Source organism: Plectropomus leopardus, chromosome 11, assembly GCF_026936395.1.
Source record: "Plectropomus leopardus strain MGB_pleo_1.0 chromosome 11, ASM2693639v1, whole genome shotgun sequence".
In the NCBI taxonomy this organism is placed as follows: domain Eukaryota; kingdom Metazoa; phylum Chordata; class Actinopteri; order Perciformes; family Serranidae; genus Plectropomus; species Plectropomus leopardus.
The window spans coordinates 32,473,533-32,496,960 of record NC_142186.1 but is presented as its reverse complement, the minus strand read 5'-3'; the positions used below and the strand labels follow the sequence as shown (position 1 = coordinate 32,496,960).

Here is a 23,428-nt window from a genome sequence, read left to right as displayed (position 1 = left end):
AAAAAGGCACATTTTCCTCAAAGGTAGGAAAATAATTCCAAAGGACAGTAATTTAAAGTTGCATGCTTCCCACATGAACCAAAAGTACTTAAAACATATTTGAAATGCTCAGTGGACAGACATGAAGGGCCAGACTAAGCACAGGGAAAATCAAGAATGAAGAAAGTTTTGTGATGAAAAAAAACAAAAAACAACCAAACCGTTGTCACACGTCGACACATATTAGAGATACGCTTCATTGTCAGTGACAGAAAATAAAGTCACTGTTATGTGGCATTAATGTAAATTAATTAATTACAACAAAATTCTGTGATTTTTCCAAATCTTACCAATGAATTTCTGCTGATGATTTTAAATTGTGAAATTGAATGACTTTTCCAGGTTTTCCTGTAAAATGAGCTTTTAGTCTGTAAATCTGGAATTTACTCACATTAACTGGATGCGGTTATGACTATTTCTGCTGCAGTGCAGTTACCTCACATGAGCCACAGGGGGCAGTACAATCCCAAATTTAGAGAGAAGTCTGCAAAGCTGTCCTCAAACAACCTCACTGCTCCACAACATGAAATATGAACCTCTGCGTCACTCTATAGTACATGCCGTCCTCTTCTTCAGACAATAACAAAAAACAAAAAAAAAACAGCAGCTTCAGCGGAAACATCAAGGAGAAAACTAACATTCAGTACACAAGACTTTAATAGAGTAACAAAAACATATGAAATGTGATCTGTTCCAGGTTAACTTGGCACAATATGTAAAATTCACACAAAAAAAAGATGTTTGCACATTTGAAGTAGGCACATGAGTTCTTACAGTACGCAGGCTGCTTGTTTTGCCACTTACAGTCAACATTTTATGAACGTAAACATCCGTCTGTGTCGGGAATGTACATTTATTTAGGCACAAATGTCATTTAAGAATCTGATTTTATATTTTATACCTATTTGATTTGCAAACAATGAGACAATGCCACTGTATGTGTACCTTTTTGTTTGTTTTGACAAACATGAGACAAGTTTTCACCACGATTCTTTCCTCCCGTTGCAAGTTTTCTTTCTTATTAGTGATATTTCTACAGTATACAGTATTTTATTTAGGAAAAAATAACGTAAGGTTATCTGTGATAATACGATATGAACACTGCGGCATTTTTTAATAACTGGCTTATTTTGTTAAAGAAATATAAACACTTGCAGAAAATATGTTTATGCAGAACTCAACAAAGTGACAAAAATCCTTTTTTTACATAAAAAAAAGGATTTTCATTATTAATACTGGAACTCAAAAATTTCGAACAATATGCAACAAATATGTCATCTGTGCATAAAACTTTGCATTTAAAATATGTGAGAAAGAATAAAGTTGTGTATTATTTTACATACAGTGAGCTTAAATTTAATAACTGCAAAAAACAGTGAAGCAGATCTCCAGCACAACTGTTCCTTTAAGAGACTCTGACACCTGATGAGCGGACAGCTCTTAAAGGAGCAGTGAGACATTTTGGGAAATGCGCTCATTTGACTTCTTGCTCGGAGTGAATCAATACGACTCTCACGTCTGTACAGTAAATATAAAGCTGGAGCCAGCAGCTTAGCTTAGCATAAAGACTGGAAACAGGGGGAAACAGTTAGCATGGTTCTGTCCGAAAGAGACAAACTCCACCGACCAGCACCTCTAAAGCTCACCGATTAACACATTATGTCTTTTATTTATTTTTTTAAATGTATATAAATCGAAGTGTTAAAATAACAATTTGTGGTTTTTAGGGGGTGCGTGACTCTGGAGTGAGTTGGCAAAGCTAAAAGAGTCCAAAATTAATCCCATTTAATAACACAGTGCTTCACATTTACCCTCCACTGAGCGTGAAATGAAATTAAATTTCATAGTGCCTTAAAAAAACAAAACATGCATTAGTCAACTGAAAAAATGCGTCCATGGTATGAACCTGAGCTCGTTCCTCAGACGTCAAATACTGACGTCTTGTCACACCCTTCAGTGTCTCACACGGCGGGTTTCCATCAACCCTCAATTTGCTCAAATTGTAATCACAAATATAAAGTACGAAGAAAAGTTTTCACGCTCGCATGAGGTTGTATTTCAGGCAGTTTGAAAAAGCCAGATTTCGCAAAACTACAGTGGAAACACTTTTCGACTTTTCTAGGTCACATGATGCTGTGGTTGTGTGAAGCAGCAGGAGCTACAGAGCTGTTATTGCTTCACATAACTCTTTAAATGTTTAGCATCTCTAGTGACACTGAAACGTGAAAATGTTTTCACGATGAGGTCAGGGAGGCAACACAACTACTCGATTAAGTTAATTACTTTATTATTCTATTTAATTTTTATTTTATTATTCTATTGTTTGGTTTATTTACATTGCTTACTTTGTGTTTTCTTGTTAACTTTTTATTACATGACTTGTATTTGTTTATTACTGCACAACTTTATCTTATTTTGTGCAAATAAAACTGAAATTACTGTTGTAATATAACGTGATGTAAATACATCAAGTTACTGACACCAGCGTGCAAGTCCGTACTTTTTGTTACGTTACATTAAAACGTTGGCTTTTGGTTTCACATGGGACGAAGGTTACGCAGGATACGTTAAAACTACAGTTCACGTGGAACGTGTCGCTCTACATCGACTTTCTCTCACTTTAAACACTTCAGTTTCTCTCAGGGTCAAATATGGCAGCAGATGGGTTTGCACAGAGCTCGGCGTGCCCCATAAAGACGTTAAAGTTTGCCTTTGGGCGTGACAAAGCGGAGCATTTGATGCTCTGGAAATGAGACGAGCTGCATGTACTTTCTGCAAACAATCCCACAATACAAATGCAACTGCTGTTGTGAAACTCAGCTAAAGGTGCCGATCACGAATCACTTTGCAGATTTGATTTGAACCACTTTGTTTGGTTCACTTCAAAGATTTATCGTCACTGATAATAAATTGTTTTTCTCTTATTATTTATTTTCCAGTATGAACTCAGTTGTATAAAACTGTTAATGCCAGTTATGAACATTCAGCCTTACCAGTAAAAATGTTTACATTTCCCTTTTGCGCAGATAAATTTGTCTTTTTTTCTCCAAATATGTTCAGTTAGTCTTTTTACACATATGGAAATTAATAAATCGCAGTGGACGTTTTAAGTCCACGTTTTCTAACTTTGCTACACTAAAGCTACGGGTGTTGTTATTTAATGAGGTAAAAATGAATCCATGTGATATCTCATGCAAATATAAATACAGCAGAAACATGTTTCTGTGGTTTTGAGGTGTCTGCAAGGAGAGGTGAAAAATTAAACTGTGATGCAAATAAAACAATGACTGCTTCGTTCTCTTTTCCCCCTTCGAAGCAGAGTTTAGCTCTTCGTTCATGAGCGAAGTCGTTACCAAAACAACTGCATCTCTTCTTCAAACGCGGCGGCGTCTCTGTGAAACTGAGGTAAGACACAAGAAACCGTCTGGACTGCATCTGTGGTTGAGTTGTTAGCGTTTTCTCTGGTAGACGGAGCCACTGTTCTTTCAGAGAGAGGAGTCGGAGGAGTTCATGTGCTGTGAGGAGACGGTGTGTGTGCGTGTGTGTGTGTGTGCTGGCTGCTGTTTGCCTCCGCTCTGCTCTCCTCAGAGTGTTTCTCCAGCTTCTGCAGATCCTCCAGCATCTCCTCGATCAGAGGCGGCATAGAGCCCGGGATCTCCATCTTCAGAGTCACCACCCGCTCAGCTCCTGTGGAAATGTTTCGATCATGATTGGACAATGAGCAACGGCGACTTTATCACCTCCCATCACAGATCGTTTTACACAGAGATTTAAGTCTCTTATGCCTAGTTTGCATTTTTTACACTTAACAAAACAATGGCAGCATCATGATGCTCCTGCGTGGATTTTTGAACAAAAGCGGCGTGGTGGGGTGGCGTTTAACGCAAAAGCGCCGACCTCTAATGTGACAGAAAACATGCACATTGGCAGCACTTTCTAACAGTCACAATGGCCTAACATTCGATGCAATGCAAACTTGCTTGATTTATGAAAAAAAATAAAATAAAAAAGGACAAGAAAATTACCTGAGAATTGGTTAATAAAGAAAACATAAAATTAACAAAAGTAAAAAAGTAGAAAATTGTAACAAATCTGTAACAGAATTTTAAATTTGTAATTTTGATAACTAGAGTTGGAGTTTTATTTGTGGAACATTTTTGAAAGATTTTGTACTAATTTTCTCAGGGTTCAAAGGTTTGCTGAAATCATATATTTGCATGCAAAATGTCTTCGCATCTTAACAGACCTCGTTTCGGTGCTGTTTGTAGCTCCACTGCCGGTGTAAAGACGCGATAACTCATTTCTCATTTATTTGCGATCGTATACGTTATACAGAACGACGAGGTGGCACAAAAGCGTTACGTTCATGCTTTGACCGGGTAATGTGAAAGGTGCTTTAGAGTTATTTTAATACTGAAATAATTTGTGATGAATTAAGAACTTTGTTTTCTGACCTTTGGCGCTGATGCTGCGCAGGTCGGTGATCTTCATGAGGGCTTTGGGGAACATGAGGGGCATGCTGGGCCGCCTTTTGCGGGAGTAAATCTTCAGCGCCTCCAGCAGCGGCTCCTGCAGCACCTCCACCTTAGATGGCTCCTCCAGGTCCTGCCGGTCTGTTCAGACGGACAGGAAACACAGGAGTGAATATTTAGCTGTAAAAGGAGGAGTTTATGGTTCACATGTATCACATTTTCTCCCCAAATTGTAAAAACTTAGGTGGTGTTTGTGTCCTCTGAGCTTCAGCACCTCCAGAGACGAGACAGATGGCGCTGAGCAGGCCGCTCTCCGTGTCGTCCATCTGCAGCGGGAGCAGCTGGCCGGCAAACGTGAAGACCTGGTCTGTCAGCGGTCCAAAACCGGCGTTGTGGATCTGAGTGCGGGTCAGAGTCAGCCCGTCTGAGAAGGTCATGGTGTCCTGGTCGGGAGTGTATCTCGTGCAAATTCTCAGGATCTGGATGGAGGAAGAAAAGAGTGAGGAGGAGGAGGGCAGAGGGAAGATAATTAGGTCATGATAAAACTGTGGCACACGGTAATATGGGACAGAAGCAGCTGCAGGAAAGATCGGAAAAACAATGAAATGAGTTCAAGCTGCACGTCACATTTGTACCCAAATGTGCTTCTGCACCTCAGAGGCACATCTGCACACGAGAAAGAACTGACGGTCAGTTAAAGTCCCTCTGAGTATTTTGGCATTTTAAATCACATATTTTTTTGTCACTGATGTTGAATAGCTGCACTGTTTCCCTGATCTTTTTAACAAATAACTTCATGTTATGTCCAAAGTTAAAAAAAGAAGGCTGTTGCTAAAATGCTGAGTAGGACTTTCGTCAGAGCTGTTGGTCATACGTCATCCTCAGAGTTTGCACAGGCGCACTGACAAGTACGACAGGATATTAGGGCCACTGTCGATTAAAAAAAACAAAAACAAAAAATGGAGGGCAATATTCTGAGAAAAAAAAAAACAGATTTTCAAAGTTGAATGTCACAAATTTGTGAGAAAAAAATGCTATTTCTGAGTTTAGAAAGTTGGAAATTTAGTTGGATATTCTCTGAGTGAAAAAAGCTGAGAAAAAAAGAAAAAAAATACTATTTTTACTATTACTATTTTTCTGACTTTTTTTTCCTGGAAATTTCAGACTTTATAAACTCAGAAAATATACATTTTTTTTCTCACCAAATTGCGGCATTAATCTTCAAAATTCTGAGTATTTTTTCTGAATATTCCCCTCCATTTTTTAAATTTATTTTATTTTTTTCATCTACAATGGCCCGAATACGCCATCACAGTCTTGCCTCTTTGCCTGCATCTGGACAGAAAACATTAAAAACGTTGTAATGAGCTGCGCGGTCAGCTTATCGTGATTTTTTTTGGGCTACACTGAAGATGCGACACTAACAAGACAGTGAGCTTTCATTTTGGGATTATTCCTTCAGTTTTTTCTACCGTACACAGCGCTGTGAAAAATCTACTTTTTCACTGAAAGTGTGTAATAAAGGTCAGATAACTCCTAAAGACCACAGTGAGCTATGCAAGAGAAGAAGTTACCGAGCCAGCTGCTTCTGGCAAAAATAAGGTGCTCAGGTGGAGGCCCGATTTGATACAAAATACACGGTACGGCTAATTTATCAACGACAATGACAAACTGACAGGAAATGTTTAACAGTTCTGTATCTCATTAATTTGTTGTTGGCGTTTTTGCAAAATTAGCAAATAAAACTAGTTGCCCATACCAACGATCGGTTAAATCGTGAAGCTAAGTGTTCATTATTCAGAGGTGTGTGAGCTCCTTTCCTATTAGAGACCAACTGATATATTGATTTATACTGGCCGATATTGGCTTCTCACAGACATAGCAGTAATGCCGTAAGTTGTCCGATATGCTCCGATAGTTTTTTTTTTTTTTTTTTTACAGAACAAAGAAATACGCTTTCATGTTTTTATTTGAGCGTAACATCTTCTTGTTTAACTCTGGTTCAAAGTGTTGAGGAGGGTGTGACAAATCTAGACCAGACAAAAAAGACCAAACGAGGAGAACCTGGCAGAAATCCCAGAACGCTTCATCGTGTAAAGACTCGACAGAGCCTCTGCGGGTACACGACGTTCCCCTGCTGCTATCAGAGAGCATCAGAGGAAGATCCTGTCCTGACGGGGACGACGACAGACAGACTTGGCAGGCGGTGACGGGGGGAGACGGAGGGAGGGTGTAAGGCGATAAAACAAACAACGCACTCTGCCTGAGGGCTGCTGTCTGTCTGACAGCACGCCTGTCAGTCTGTCTTCGGCAGGAACGCTGGCTGACGGCGAGTCACGACCCACAGAGGTGTGAATCTCAGTAGGTGTGTGTATGTGTGTAGTTTTATTTTTTTCCCATTATTATGTTTGTTTTTTTTGGGGGGAGTTTTCCTTAGTCAATGTGTCAAACAGTAAAGCCCTAAATTGTAATTTGTGATAACAGTAAAATGATAAAATTGACTTGACTAGATCTGTGTCTGTTCTCTGTGTGACATGGCAATGGTTCTTGAATGAAACATTAAACTTTTGTTGCAGTTTGGCCTTTCATTCATAAGATTATGGCGTTTTGGGGGACTGAAATGCAAACTTTTAAAACTGCAACCCTTTCTGCCGCCGTGTAAAGTGGCAGCGTGCAGATCCTGTGAGAATCCTGTGTTCTTCGGTGGTGTGGCCTGACATGAAAAACTGCAGTAATGTTGGTTCTTTGTGCAGATCCATGTACACAAGGATCACTTTTACAATGTTAGCATATAAACATGGATTTTTTTGAAACACAAAGGAAACAGTTTTCCATTTTTAGCAGTGCCGCTCTCGTCTAAACGTGGCCTAAGAGTAATCCATCTCGTTCAGTTTTAGAGAATCTCGTGTTGGGGAGATAAAGAGATCTGCAGCTCACTCATATATTTTGTCATCATCAAAAAGTTTCTGCTACAATTTCCTGAAGTCTTGAAGTAGAAAGTTATTTTAGGAGACACTCAGACGTACCAGGATGTCCAGGCAGGCGGTTTTTAGCAGAGTGATCTGGTCGGCGATGGTCAAGCCAGTGAAACCAGGCACTCTCTTGGCGAACTCCACCACCTTGATGATGCACTTGGTGGCGAGCTCGCTGAACTTGTCCCACAGCCCGAGGTCCAGCTGGATCCGGTGGTCTGAGCTGGAGTTCTGGATCAGAACCACAAGCAACATCCGAATAAGGTTTCTTACCAATAACAGCATGACAGCACACTGTGGGCATCAATAAAAATTAGGGGTCGACTGATATCGGTTTTTCAGAGCTGTTACAGATTATTAGCAGTTAATGAGACCGATAACTGATATTTGGATACGATATGCATTTATACTTAAAATTTAAATTTTTCTGTGAATATTAAAAATGTAGAATATAACCAATTCAAACACAAAACGTTGTTTTAATGTATTTGGCAAATGTTTGATCAAATCCGAGACTTTTAACATCATATACAGCAGTTTCCCAGCAATCTTTTTTTTTATAAAATCAATTGAAAATTTTAATAAAAAATGAATAAATAGAAATTGCTCCCAGAGCTTTTACAAAGTAAAAGTTCCTCCTGTGATGACACTTTCTTTGCACTTTTCAATCGATTAATTAATTAATGTCAATCATTACAATATCTGCCCCAATCTGCCCCAATATTGGCCCCATTAATCTGTCAACCCCCAAAGAAAATAATATAAATATTTTTATATTATAGAATTTGGACTTTTGGACCTTACGACGCCCTGGAGTTAACACTGTGTTAATATAAAAAATACTGATTATGGCTTTAGAAAAACAGACAATAATCGTACATCGTCAACAGTAAAAGGAAATCTGTTTGAGTAACTGTCAAAATCCACTCAGAAGAAACAACAAAAAAAGTTTTAAACTCAAAATTTATCACAATGATCCTTTAATTCATAATTTTAGGCAAAGTGGATAAAAAGCGTCTTGTATGTCTTTTAAAGTGATTAAACTTGAGGATTTTTAACTCTAAAAATAAAAAAAGCATCAATAGAGCAAAACAACGACTACGACTTCTAAGCAGAGTACCAAAAATATCCTATTTGAGGGATTTAAGTGAGCCAATTTAGGATTTTCAGAGAGTTTAAGAGTCATAATCCTAATTAATCTCAAACCAGGAAGTTTTTTCAACAGAAAAACATGCTGTTCCTTTTGTCCTTCCTGATTTCACTCACACCTCCAGGCGTCGCTCACCTCTTCTGACTTTAAACTGATGTGAAACCATTCATGCGTTTCTGAAAAGGGCACACCCGGACACATTAAACCAGCCGGATCACTGACTTTGTCACGAAGGAACAAGAACTTGTTCCTGTTTATGATGCATGTGTGTCCCAGCTTGCACGAACATTTACAGGTACGTTTTTGGATGAGGATGAGACCAAACAGGCCCTTTATTTAATGCAGAAAAACCCAATTTGAATGTTTATCGGCTGCCCTGTTGGTCAGCGCAGCTTAACATGCAAAAATGAAAAAATCCACCTGATGAAGTCATTTTTACCCCATTTGGTATTTTGAGAAAATGCAGGCTATTTCCACCAGGTGCACTGTCAAAATCAATATTGCTGCAAATCATTGACAGGCTGTGATAATAATAATTTTGAAAAAATCCACTTTGCACGTAGTATATTGAAAATAATAATTCATTTTTGTGTTTTTTTTTTCATCTAAAAAAGTTGCAGCATGACAAAAACAGGTATTCAAAGGGTTAAACGTCTACAAAAAATCAATGAATATTTGATTTTTGTTTATAGGACTAATGTTGGTCAAAAACCTTAACTTAATGAAAGCAGAAAATAATACTACTATATAATTTTTTTTAAAGCCTTATTTTGAAAAGCACATTTTTTGTGAAGAGCGATAGGAGTGTGTGATATTAAAGCGGGCCCTAAAGGGTTAATAACTCACCTTACACTGCACAAAAAATAGTTATGTAAAAAGAAATATTGTTGCTGCTAATTATTGACACATCCTAGGCTGTGTAGTATATTGAAAATAATGTGATTTTTGTGGTTTTTTTTCATCTAAAAACATAGCGACATCATGACAAAAACCTGGTATTTAAAGGATTAAAATTCTGAAAATAATGAATATTTGATATTTATGATTAGGACTGATGTTGGTTAAAAAAATAAACTAAATGAAATTAGGGAGTAATAAATAAATTTATGAGTAATAATATTCTGTGTATTTCTGTACATTATGTATATGTCTTTATTATCATTATTGTTATTATTATTTATTATTTTATTCTATTGCATTATATTCTATGTTAAGTGCCTTCCTTTGTAGATTTATATTTGCATTATTCTGCCCTTTTTAACAAATATTTTATTCAGCTGCTGCCTTCTTAAATCAATGTTTTAAAAATACGAAATATTAAGCAAGTTTTGGGACCTCTTTCGTGTATATTTTCTGTTGATATATCTGTCTAAATTTAATGCTTTGCACCAATGATTGTCCATAAATCCATATTTAAATGTGATGACGCAGCGTTCAGAGAGCACCGCTTTGATCATCTCCTCTCTGCAGATAGTTTTTCCTCCGTAGAGGAATATTATTCCAGCAGTCGGCTCTCATGCGGTGACTCACCGTGGTGTATTTTCCCAGCTGGCAGAGAGAGGGGAACGTCTCTCTGTGAGCTCTGCAGATCTTCTCCACGATCAGGCCGAGCTCCGCCGTCAGCTCGTACGTCTCCATGACGGTCATCTTCACCGCCTCCTTCTTCAGCTTCCTGGAGTTTCTGTCGTTTCTCACTGCTGAGGAAAACAACGACCCAGATTACGAGACGTTCAGGAAATCAGTGAAAGGGATTCAGACTGTTTAAATGACAAAACCTGATTTTAAACATTTGGCATTTTGATGCGTTTGTCTCTTGATTGCAGGTCATTCACGAGCCTTTTTCATTACTCTTCAAGCGTGAGATGCTTATTTTTTTGTCCACACATTTCAGAAAAGACAGACATTGTTGGACGTGAAAGCAAACAGGGAATTGCACAAAAAAATGCAACATCAACAGTTTAGTTGACCACATTTTGAGTGACTGTATCTTCATAAAAAATGTGTTATACTTAATTCAACTTGACTGAGCCATCTCCACCATTCAGTTTAAGTTTCTTATGATAACAAAATACACGAGATACTGCTGTATCTTAATACAGTTAGTCTTTCTTTCCAGTTTGCCTCCTACTGGAAGTTGAACTCCAGACATTCACAAACACTTTGTGTTGCAGGAATTTTAAATGTGGACGCATTTATTCGACATGTTACCCAACAGATTTATGTCACAAAAATGTATACAAAAAATAAAAATCAAATAAGAGTCAAATATTACAAAAAAAACCCCAAAACAAACCAAAGAAAAAACAAAACATGCCATACCAATCTGCTGATTTTGGTAAAGGTAATGAAACTCAGCTAATGAGATTAAAATGGACTATTTGCTAAGAAATGAAAAAAAATCTGATTATTCATTAATAATAATTCCATAAGTATGATTTTTAACTGTCTAAAGCTGTGTACAAAACAACAGAATTGTATTTTTATGGTAAATAAATTATTTTTTTTAATATAAAAAGCATGAATATTCACTGTTGTTAAAACCATAAATTTAATGTAAATCCATTATATGTTTAATGTTTTTCACCTTTTCTGAGATGTTTTCAAAGAACGGTGATGGTAAAATCTGGAATAAATGTGTGGAAATAATACTCGCGCTGGTGAAACTACTAATTTCGTTGTCAAAAAACTGACATATGTTGGTAAACTAACAAAAAGCAAACATTGTAACAGTACATGGTTCCTAATATGTTTAGTTTTGTTTTTTGTTATAACATTAACATGAAGTGACATCTCAACTTTTTGGTAGAAGCCTATTTCTAAAAAAAACTATGGGGTCTGTAAAATAAATAATAAATAAATGAAAGAAAAAATGATGACTCTGAGGAAATACATAAATAAATAAAATATATAAATTAGTAAATACATAAAATAAAAAAAATTGATAAATGAATGCAGAGGAAGAATCTTTCCCTTGCTCTTCTTCCTCGCGTGGACATTACATGGTTAACTGAGTTTTTGCTGTACACATCCTGAGTGTACAGCTTGTGTGTGTAAACAGTATATATATATATGTGTGTGTGTGTGTATTTGTACTGTGTGTCTATTTAATGTCCTTGCTATTTGTTTTGACTCGTTTCAACAGCCGAATGTTTAAAAGGACGATTTAAATTCCTCACAGCACAAAAACACCGTGGCGTGTTTTCGGCAGAGGAGGAAACGCCCTGTGCCTCCGTGTTACAGTTAGTGACACACCACAGATGTTGGTATTGTCTCCTAGCAACCGCAGTTATTAATGGTGACCTCTCATGTTGTCACGAGCGTGGTGGAGTAGATCGGCAGAGTTTTTCAATTGTATTTATTTTTGGCTCTTTAAACATTTTAGTGGAGAGAAGGAAGACGTCTCTACGGCCGATATCTCCAAAATTTGGCAACTTTAGGGGGTGAACTGTCCCTTTTAGAGCTTTTACTACTCAGTGCTGCCCCGAATTAAATCCTGCAGACTAAAATAAAAAACTGTGTCACACTTTAGCAGCCAAGGAGACGAGACCAAAAGTATGAGGACAGGGGTTTCACATATTTTTGCAGTGCAGCTCAGGTGAAGGGAATTTCAGTTAACGCCTCTAAAAATAACAAATGAACTCTTCCTCCGACAGCAAATAGTTTCCAGTGAAACCAGTTGGCAGTGAGTCTGAACTGATCCTCAGGGAGCACGTGAAGCCGGCTAACGCAGCCTAACCAGGTTAGTGTTTCATAATCACTTCGGTAACGGTGTCAACACGTTTCAGTGCGTCCCACTGACTTGGCTCAGGCAGCTACACACATGTCAGAGGAGCTGAGGATTATGCAACACCTCCGTCTCTGCCCTCCTGCCTACTCCAGCCTCCCCCTCCTCCCCGTCCTCCTCCCCCTCCTCCTCCTCCTCCTCCCTGATGCCCTACATTCAGCCATCATTGTGTAAACACTCGCAGTGAGATCGTGTTACACACTGACTGAGTGAAGCGGCGCGGCGAGCGGTTACATAGCATCCATCTGTCTGCTCCATGTGACGTTTTTATGTAATGTGCGTCTGAGTGCGGAGCAGCAACAATGAGAACAGGCGGATGGGAGGCTCCTCCTCTGCTGCCCTATCGCTGCCCTCCTCCACATAACACACGCTCCGCTATCTGGGTCGATGACTTTGTTTCTGTGGTACAGTTGAGACGCTGGAGTTCGAGCTCATTGAGAACTTCTCCATGAAAGTCAGTATTTTAAAAGATTAATTAACCCTTAGGGCCCCAAAAATCATAAGAAAACTCCAAGGAACTCACTTGTAAAATGTTTAAATGGCTTTATTTCTACAGCATGGTCATGATGGACCTTAGAAACTACGCGTTTAGGCATATAAGTCTGTCAGGGAGTCAAAAAATTAAATCAAATAAAACTCATGCGTTTTTTTTTTTTGACTCCCCTACGAAGGCTTGTATGCCGAAACGCGTAGGAGTGTGTTTTTAAGGTCCATCGTGACCATGCCGTAGAAATAAAGACGTTTTAACATTGTAAAGCTTTCTTTCTGATTTTTCAAATCTTAGTATATCTCCACCCAAAGAGCTCCTCTAACAGACGGACTTTTGAGCTCCTTTTCTTGCATTTTTTAACCCTGAAGGCCCATTTAATATTACACACGAGACTGTTTGTATCGACGTGTTTCAAATCATGTTTCAGCGAAAATGTTTGGAAAGTGCTGAGCACTGATAGATGAGTCCCTGCTCACCTTTTTTTGAAATCTTCGTTCAACACGAAATCGTGCGAGAAAAACAAAGTTTTGTTAACAAATTCACAGCAACACTTTGTGAGTGAGTGATGTGTCAGTCGTCATTTTGCACAAAGGATCGTCCCACATGTTTAATGATATTAGGGGACACACGGTATAATAACTAATCTGCCTTTCGAGGGCAAAATTGACACCACGTCTCCTAGCAACACTCAGATGTCAGTCGAATGGGAAATACCCACTAAGAGGATTTACTCCCAAACAACCTTCCCCCAAAAAAACCTCACTGTGGACAGTTTTAGGGATTTTCTGGATCTGCTGATATAAAACGTTTTAATTATTGAGCCCTTGACTCATTTTGTTTTGATCGTTTCATCGTGAGCGAGGCGGCAGCAGAGCTTTTTCAAACTGAAACTATCTGCACGTTCGGACAAAACTTCAGTAAAAGCAGAAGATTTTCGTTTTATGATTTGAGTAAACTTTTAAGGACTGATTGGCGCATTTTACGTGCTTTTAATTTTTCATTTTTTTGAAAATTTTTTGAAAATGAAATTAGAAAGTAATATAAATTTTGTGCACAGAGTGTGTGTGTAATATTCGGTGTATTTTTGTACATTATTATTATTATTATTATTGTTGTTGTTATTATTTTATTTTATTCTATTGCATTATATTCTATGTTAAGTGCCTTCCTTTGTAGATTTATATTTGCATTATTTTGCCCTTTTAAATGAATATTTTATTCAGTTGCTGCTTTCTTATTTGCTGCTGTAACAAAACAATTTCCCTCACAGGATTAATAAAGTATTTCTATTTTTTCTATTCTAATATTAAAGCGGGCCCTACCAGTTAAAGCTGTGGACTCCATGGTGGTTTCTATGGTCCAAATATGCTTTTTTTTTGCATTGTGCTTCCATAAATCACAAACCTAATGTGTAACTGCTTCTAAAAGACACAAACGATAAACCTGAGGTGTCAGTCAGTGACTCTGACCTTTATCTTCCTCTCTGTGATCAATGACATCTACAATCCATCGTCCGCTATCTGTTATCTGCTCTGTCCTTGAAGGCGTCACCTTTTCCTCACAGCCTTCAGCCTGAGAGCGCGCAGAGGAGGAGGTCTCAGGAGGTCTCAGGAGGCCTCCTGCTGAATCAGAGTGGGTCAAACACTTACACTCCTTCGACATTCCCGCTGCGAAGCACTTCTGCAGCCGGCAGTACTGACAGCGGTTCCTGGTGATCTTGTTGATGATGCAGTTTCTGTCTCGGTGGCAGGTGTACACCATGTTTTTCTGCACGCTGCGCCGGAAGAAGCCCTGCAGAGGCAACAGGGGAGAACAGAGAAGATATGAATTATTTAAGGGACCAGAGTATTTTTGACGGTGTAAGCAGGTATATTTCTGTTCTAGTTTGATGGACCAAAACACCACCCTATCTGCACCCGTGGCCAAGTTTTAATAATGTGTAAGAATGAGAACAATAATCTGCACCGAGCGTTTTTTTATTTTTTGACAGGTGCCACGACTACGATTGTTGGCGTTTGCCGCACAGAACCGCTGAAGAGTTTTGTCTTGAGAAGGTATGGCCAATATCCAAATGAAGAAAAGTAGAAAATAATTTAAAGAGAGAGAGAGGCTGCTCCTCTCTGTTCACACTTTTTCAAAAAAGTGGCAGTTTTTATTTCTACTTTTTACTTGAGATACTTGTTATTTCACTTGAAAGCCTGAATTTCACTTTGCTAAGAAAAGAAGGGAAAAAGAAAATAATGTGAAATAAGAGAGAAAAGAGAAAGCTGTGTTTGCACTTTTCTAAAATAGGCATATCTTTTGTTTAAAAGGATTATGGTCTGTTTTCTGTTACTTTATTTCTGTAAAGGCAGCTGTTGTTTCCACACATTTGCCATAATATATTTGCATGTTAATGTTGTTCAAAAATATTGTTGAAATGATATGGATATTGTACTTTGTTGATTTTATTTGACAGACATTATGAGGTTCAGACCTTTGCTGGACTTCTTTGAATTTGAGTTGAATCGGCTGGTTCATATTGATCTTGGTGTCTTTATCTGTGCAAATACAATAATCAATAACTGACTAATGTGACAGGACACAATAAAACCTCCTGTGCAAATGTGTTACACATAAAGAAATTCAATTAATTAAAATAACATCAATTCATTAGATGAGTTATTTCACTGAAATATTTGACCTCATTAGGAGTCAATAGGAAACATCCTATGGAAACCACGAATACCTGCGCAATATTTTGAAAATACTGATGTGTATTAAAACATCTGCCTGCTCAGTTGAGAATATTATAGTTTTACTGTTTTGACAGTGAAAATACTGTTATGTGTACAACTCTCTGAGACCAGCCCACAAACTTTACTTATGTTAATATGCACTTTTAAACTCAATGTTCAATATTACCTTTAAACATTATTATTAGACACTTTGTATTTTATTTTCACTTATTTGATGCTCTGTTGTTGTGTTATTGTTATTTTTTGCTACTGTACTTTTGGAGCAAGCTGGCACAAGAATTTCCTTCAGGATTAATAAAGTTCTTATCTTATCAAACGTAATACAAAATCTGCAGCTTTTAATGTAATAATCTCACAAACATGACACATTTTCCACAAACCTGATAGCAGTTGCCCACTACAACGGTAGTACGTAATTTCCTGCAACTGTTTTTACATCTGCAGATTTGTTACGTTTGTGGCATTTGACTTATGCAAAAAAAATCTATTTAAACAGGATATTAACGTGCCGAAAAACAATTCTGACAGCGAATGATAAAGTTGTGTGTGTTTGAGAGAGTGACAGAGAAAGTGGAAGAGACGGTGAAGGATGGACTTTCTGAGCGTAATGTTTCTGTCAGTTACTTAACTCAGACGCTGCTCTGACACGTTCTGCCCAAACCTCTGATATTTTCTCATGAGCTGACTCGAACCCGTTAGCAGGTGTATGAGTAAATAAACAAACAACAACAATGACTACAAAGACCATTTTTCATTTTCATATTAAATTTGTGGGAAGTTATTACAATTTAGAAAGCTGAAGATTCCCATAAACGTAATAAATCCCTGCAAAAATGTAACAGTTATTACATTTATAGTGGGCAACTTTTATTCCGCTTGTGGGATTATTACATTAAAACGTGCAGATTTGTTTTATGTTTGTGGTTTAATACATTTGAGGGTGTTACAAAGCTTTCACAAAGCTTCATTTTCAGCAGAAACTAAGTGCGATTCTACAAAAATGTCATAGACTAAAACTTTATTAGCAAGAAACATGAAAGAAAAAGTGGAGTAAAAACGTCTACAAATCTGATTATTTACAAAAGCGTGTTTATGTTGCACTGTAATATTGACCACGTTGACATTTGCTAACACGTGTTGGTTTATCAGGACAAAGTTCAGGACGTTGATGTTTCTCTGAGAAAATTCAGCCATCAATAACTGATATGTGACACAAAAAAACAAACATAATGTGAAAAATATTCTTAAATGTTCTCAACATATTTGCTTCATATTTAGTTAATTTTTTCCCTCTAAACTTCAGAATCAATTAAAAAGTTTCATCCCAAAAAGTGCATGACACACATTTAGAAAATGAGAAAACTGTTTTTGAGCAAACAACTTAAAGGTATAAATTAATATTAAATTGTCCGTTACTGTTCGCTTTGTTAAAATTAACATTGTAACGAACTTAAGCTTTGCTATATTTGCATTTTTTCTGCATCGTGTGCGGGATTTCTGTCGCTTTCTCTTGCATGCATCATCCTTATGTTCTGGTCACTACTTTTTAATTAAGTCCCAACATTATCTGCATGTTGTGCTGCGGAGCACAGCAAAAAAAAAACCAAGTTAAGAATATAAAAACACTGCTACACACAGAGGGACGGTCACAGGTGATGATTGAGAAGTATTATTTCGGTGTAAGTCTATATATTTATTTTTAGTGAAATCGTGGACAGCATGTCTTTGTCCCAGAGCATGCTGTGAGGAGGACAAGTTACCTTGCAGCCCTCGCAGGCGCTGACGCCATAGTGGTAGCCCGAGGACTTGTCTTGACACACAAAACAGGGTTTGTATGTGCGAGGAGGCGGCGGCGGGGAGGCGGGGCTGGCGAACAGGTCGTCTGAGCTGGAGCTGGAGCTCTGACTTCCGACGGCTGCAAACACACAATATCAGACCATAAAAAACTCAAACACACACAGCACAGAGAAAGTAACACACTGTAACTTACTCGTCTGAAAATTTGACTTGTGCATGATTTCATGATGACGGCGTGACAGTTAATAGAATATCTTTGGGTTTTGGTCAAACAAAGCAACAATTTTAACTGTGGGGAACGAGCATTTTAAAGTTTTTTTCCTTTTTAAATTAGATTTTTTTTCAGTATTATTCAGAACAGCTGATGTCGATGGTAAAGGTGAGAGAAAGTGAGTGTGGACGACATGCAGTAAAGTTTTTTTTAACATATTATAACATCAATGAATCTATTACAGGACTGCAACCTTTTTATTCTCAAGTTTTAAAATTAAATATTCTAACTGCAATGTCACATTTGCATTCAAATTTTGTTTTCTCTGACCTCGATGGATCGTATGAGGTCGTTTGCTTTGAGGCGTTTTTAAAATTCTTGACCGATCAGTGAGCAAAGCTGATGGGATGATCATAACGTCGAAACACCTGAGAGGGCGTTTTAAGTGTTTTGAGCTCCAAACAATTGATGGCAAAATAACAAAAATAAGGCAGCAGCCACTCTTTACTACAAGGATTTTTTTTTTACAGACACCAGTTTCCTCCTGTGAATAAAGCCTGTCCTCTCCATCAACGTCAGGCCAAAATGTAAACTTATACAGCAGAAATACTAAAAAAATCAAAGATCTAGGGCTCTGCCCGACTCACTCCAACACTAGATATCAGGCAAAAGCCAGAGAGTGTGTTGCATTAAGTTGCTGTGAGCTGTAAATGATCCACTTATAAACACGAGGTCTCTCCTACTCCCGTCTGTCTACAAAGAGTAGCGTGAAAGTCTAGAGCGTTCACTCTACAGCAAAATCTAGGGCCCAAAACATGCGAGACATCCACCCAAATATCCAACTGTTTGACTTGAGGCAACGTCAGTCAACTTTTCCCAATAAAAAAGTGTGGAGTGACGTATCTGCACCTAAGAAACCAAAAAGAAAAAAGAGTGAAACCCAAAATGTGTCAGAAAAAGCAGAGTTGGTGCTCCGTGGTGCAACAAAAGCTGAACTCATCAGTCTTTGACTTTCTTGCAACATCACAAAATTGACTCATTTTATTTTCTTTGAAAATGTTTTCACTGCAGATGTTTCTTCCCTAAAGTGCAAACAGCTTAAAGCTGCGTTTTTCCCAGCTGAATGTATCATTTCACTCCATCGATCACAACAGCCCGCCCTCCCGACTGCTGCGGTCCGAGGGGCTCGCTCAGCCTCCCCGCCGGCTCTCTGATCACCTCCACCGCGCCGACGCTGACAGAAAACGAAAGAAAGCCGTTTTTGAAAAGAGGCACAAAACGAGAAAAATTGCTCATCTACATCCCCTTGAACCCGTGGCCTCCGATTGAACCTGGAATCAGCGGGTCAGTCGAGGACACCCCCATCAGCCCGAGCCCTCCAACAACACACAACAATGCAGGAGCATGCCACGAGCCCAGCTGACAGATGAGAGGGAGGAGAGAGTGTGTGTGTGTGTGTGTGTGTGTGTGTGTGCGCGGAGGGGCGGCGAGAGTGATGTGGTCGAGGGAAGGGAGAAAGACCCCCCCATCCCAATTTAGGAGGTGTTATTTGATGTATGCAACGATGTATTGTGTGAGTCAAAAACCCTGAAACATTTGAACAGCAGCTGTTGAGTAAAATCACAGAAACTTTCATGTCACACTGGTGCATGTTATCTGTGGTTCTACTGATAAGATACCAAATACAACATCCATAAATCATAATTCTGCAGATGCATTTTCTGTTGCAGCCCTGGTGACGTATTAACTTATGTTGTTGAATATTTTTATATATTTTTTAATAATATGAAATGTCAAAAACTAACTTCCTTCAAGTTGCTTGTTTTATGCAACCAAAATCCAAAATTTACTGTCATACATGACAAAGAAACGCTTTAAATCCTCATGTTTGAGGAGCTGGAACCAGCAAATTTTGGGGCTTTCCTGCTTCTGCTTGAAATATGAGCAAAATTATAAATTTATTATCAAAATACACGTAATTTAATGAATTGCTGCAGCTTTGGGTTATTTATTATTTATCTTATGTCATTTTTATGCAAATGTTAACTTTTGTCTCCTCCTGGTATTTTGTATGTTTTGCAATTAATAATAACATTAATAATAATCTATATTTGTAAATATAAACATAAATTCAAAAGATAAAATAAAATCAAAATGTTGAAACTTTTAAAATAATGAATATAGTTTGCTGAATCATAACTGTTTGTCCTATGAAATACCAAAAAACACTGAAAGATACATTTACTCTACTGTCATATTTGATGAAGAAAAACTTCAAATCTCCACGTTTGAGAAGCTAAAACTAGCAAATTTTGGAGTATATTTACTTAAAAATGGCCGAAATAATGGTCGATTGTCAAAAAAATTGCAAAATAATTTTTTTTCATTAAACAAATCGATTTACTCAACAAAGAGGCTGAAGAGGACAAATTGTCCCTTTTTTTTTTTTAAAAAAAAAAGATAATAAAAAGATAATATAACATATACACTCTCTGTTGAAACGACTGCTTGTCCTGTATGTTTGTTTTGTTTAGTTTTTTGTTTTGCTCTCATTCTTTGTTTCTTGTATTTTTTATTGTACTATTCTGTTTATATTTGATAAAAAGCAACAAAAAGTAAATTACTAAAAAATAAAAAATGAAAAAAAATACATCAAATCCATAAAATGAAATATATAATATCTAATAATGTGAAATATAATAATAAATCAGTCACAGGTGCCATTTTTCTGTAGAAAAAGTACTTATACTTTGGTACTTTTACTTCTTAATGATAAATTTTGCAGGACTTTTACTTCATCTTCTTTTTTACTTGCACTTTTCCTGCAGCAAAGTATCTAAGGATACTTCCTCCATCATTGGCAGCAGTCCGGCTCTCCTCTGACCTCCTGAGCCGGTGACCGTCCGGTGAACCCGCTGTGACCCCAAACTGACCGTCCCCCGTCCCAAACACAGACCACCACACCGTCACGAGCCGCTCTGATACCCCGTTTACCGCTGCTGCTCTCCCACTTTCCTGCTCAAAAGAAAAACTCCTGCCAGACGAAACTCATCGAAAAAGCATCATAGTATTTAGTTTTACTAGTATCTGGCAGTAATAAGCACTGTGTAGTTGTACACAGCTACAAAGACATAAAGTGTCATTTCTGTTCAGTATTTTTCAACTATCTCCTTTAAAGACATTTAAATTACAACTGTTTTTACTATATTGTCATTTATTATGTGTTTATACATCAGCTCCTACATACAGGAGCCCACATGAGGACTTATTTTTGTTGACAAACGCATTAATAAGCACTTATATCTGCTTACAACCACATTTATACATTTATCCATTGATTAAAGACGTATGCACAGCTTATAAATGTTAAATAAGAGGGTTGCAGTCAAAGGTAAAGTCCTCCACACATGATTAAAGGATAAACTGAGGATGGTAACATTTCCTGTTTTAAAAGTGTTGATACACCATATCTAACTTTTTATTATTTTTTATGCACACAAATGTTTTTTTTTTTTTTATTTATTTTTGGCCTTTTAGCTTTAAATGTATTTTATTTTATTTATTTATTAATTTTCATCTTTTTTTTCCTTCTGCACATTAGTCTCAAATTGTTTTACTGTTTACGTTTGTTTGTCAGTCCACAGTAAAGCATTATGAATTATGCTACATTGTATAAAAAGTGCTCAACAAAATATGTTGATTTACTTATTGATTAAGAAAAGTCACAACAGGGAAGATAAGAAGTGCAGTGAATTTAAGCCATATTTCTACCTGTATACACATATTATCAAAATCCATCCCCCTATCGGTGCAACGTCGTGTTTTAAAATGTTATTTAAATGTTAAAATTGATCCTAATCATGCATTCAACTAACAGAGACTGGGCCTCACCCTAACATTAACCAGCTTGTGTTTTTTCTGCATTGTGTGTATTTTGGATTTGCACATTATTTTATGTTTTTTCTCTGTATTTTTACCTTTTTTCTGCAGCAGAACAATTTCCCTCAGGACAAATAAAGTTCTGTCTTATCTTTCTTAGCACACCTCCTGACCTTTAGTGTAATCACCAAACTAAAGACACAAAATCACACAAAAATCAATAAATGCAAAACAAAAATTGGTTCAACTCTTTGGCTGTAAACTCATTTGATATAATTTTGTTTAGCAAAGATATTTAAGCATTCTTGAGGGTCTGAGGATGGAGGGCGTCCAGCCACAGATCTGAAGACCTCTGAGGCAGATTTATGGTTTCTGATTTTGGGTCACATCAATAAAATTAACTTGATTTAACATGGTTGATAATAACATGTTTTTTGTCCTTATAAAAACACAGATTTGTCAAAATATAACTATATGCAATCACCCTTACCACTAACCTGTAGCCCTATATATCTTATAATCAACACTGTTATATATATATGTACTATATATATATGTATTTTGGATGTTTTATCTCTACACTCTCTCCTACTTTGTGCTGCAACTGCCTAACTATTTTTTTTCTCAGGATAAATAAAGTTATTTCTTATCTAAAAACCAAACAGTCACATATTACAATTGAAAATTCAATGAAAAATTTGGAGATGCAAGGCTAAAAATGTTGACCTATTATGTCAAGCCTTAGTGAGTAAACACACCTGATACAATTTTATTAAGCAAACATACTGAAATATTTTTGAGGGCCTTAGGATGAATGGTGTCCTGCATAAATTAACTTTATTTACTATAATTGATTTAAAAAAAAACAACAGCGATATTTTTCTTTTAAATCCACAGATTCACCAAAATGTATCTTTCTGCAAAAGGATAAATATCTTTGCACAACACTTAACTTAAAATGTAAATACCAAACAGTCTTATTGAAAATGCATGTAAATATGAGTAGATGCATGGCTAAATACTGCATTGTACGCCACTATAATAAATTATTTTTAGTGCTGTAAGGATGAAAGGTCAAATTACAAGACCTTGGAGGCAAATTTGTGGTCAATAAAATCAACTTGATCTATCCCTGATTGATTTCTGTTTTGATAATGAGCTGATGTTTTCCTTGTGGATGTCCATATATTCAGCACAACATTAATGATTCAAATCTTGGAGCAAAATCAGGATTTTTCCACCTACACTGTGAGCACCGGTGCTGCTGCCAGTCCGCCTCGATCAGCTCGGGGAAGTAGGCTGCCAGATCCTGGTCCTGCTCCTGCAGCGTGCACGCGGGGCTGGATGTGGAAGTGTACAAGTCCATGATTTCTCCAGGACCGAAAGCTTGAAACTCCAGATAGTCAAACATGATGTGGCTTCAGAGTCTGCAAAGTCCGAGTGGAAACGTCTGCATGTGCAATTCTCCGCAGCAGGGCGGGTTTCTTCCTCTGTGTTTTGGTGCAAACGGTGTTTTAGCAGTAAAAACGTGCCCGTGTTGCAGTCAGAGGGGCGTGTGCGCTCGGGATCAGACCCAGATTTCCCGCAGCCGGTCTGAAAGTGTTTGCATGTTGCAGCAGCGGGACGACGGTTAAAGTCCAGATCTGGAGGCTGTTTTGCATAACAAAGTTACTTCCAGGACTTCTTCCTCTTATCTCGTCTTTATTGACGAATGTCTCAACTCAACCTGCTTCATACTAGTTATGTCAGCGCGAGCGATGGTGTTACCTAATGTATGCGAGTGAACTCCTTGTGAACCTCCTCCTGCTGACCTTCACATGACCCAGCCGCTGTCTGACGTCACACAGCGGCTGCAAACAAGTCCCGCGCGCACAGGTAAGAGTATCGACACTGAGG

At 37.6% G+C, this 23,428-nt stretch overlaps 1 protein-coding gene across 2 annotated transcripts; it reads right to left on the bottom strand.

The window, feature by feature from the left end:
* Nucleotides 1-678: 678 nt before the first annotated feature.
* On the bottom strand, nt 679-23,428 carry LOC121945447 (retinoic acid receptor beta-like). Of its 2 annotated transcripts, none has more exons than XM_042489606.2 (8): nt 22,778-23,428; nt 17,406-17,560; nt 14,557-14,698; nt 10,164-10,327; nt 7,538-7,714; nt 4,786-4,990; nt 4,494-4,652; nt 679-3,726 (listed from the first exon to the last, which is right to left on the bottom strand). In XM_042489606.2, the coding sequence occupies exons 1-8, from the start codon at nt 22,941-22,943 to the stop codon at nt 3,548-3,550; spliced, it is 1,347 nt and encodes a 448-aa protein (XP_042345540.1). In that variant the 5' UTR covers nt 22,944-23,428; the 3' UTR covers nt 679-3,547. The 2 variants fall into 2 exon arrangements, with proteins under 2 accessions (XP_042345540.1, XP_042345539.1); XM_042489605.2 differs by having other exon boundaries at nt 10,164-10,330; nt 22,778-23,421.

What these genes read in the sequence shown, in the direction of transcription:
- LOC121945447 (XM_042489605.2), bottom strand. Translation starts at nt 22,943, where the DNA reads ATGTTTGACTATCTGGAGTTTCAAGCTTTCGGTCCTGGAGAAATCATG. An exon ending in AGCGGGAATGTCGAAGGAGT is followed by an intron (nt 10,331 to 14,556) that starts GTAAGTGTTTGA and finishes TGTTTTCCTCAG; the next exon opens with CAGTGAGAAACGACAGAAAC. An exon ending in CCGCCTGCCTGGACATCCTG is followed by an intron (nt 4,991 to 7,537) that starts GTACGTCTGAGT and finishes TCCTCCATCCAG; the next exon opens with ATCCTGAGAATTTGCACGAG.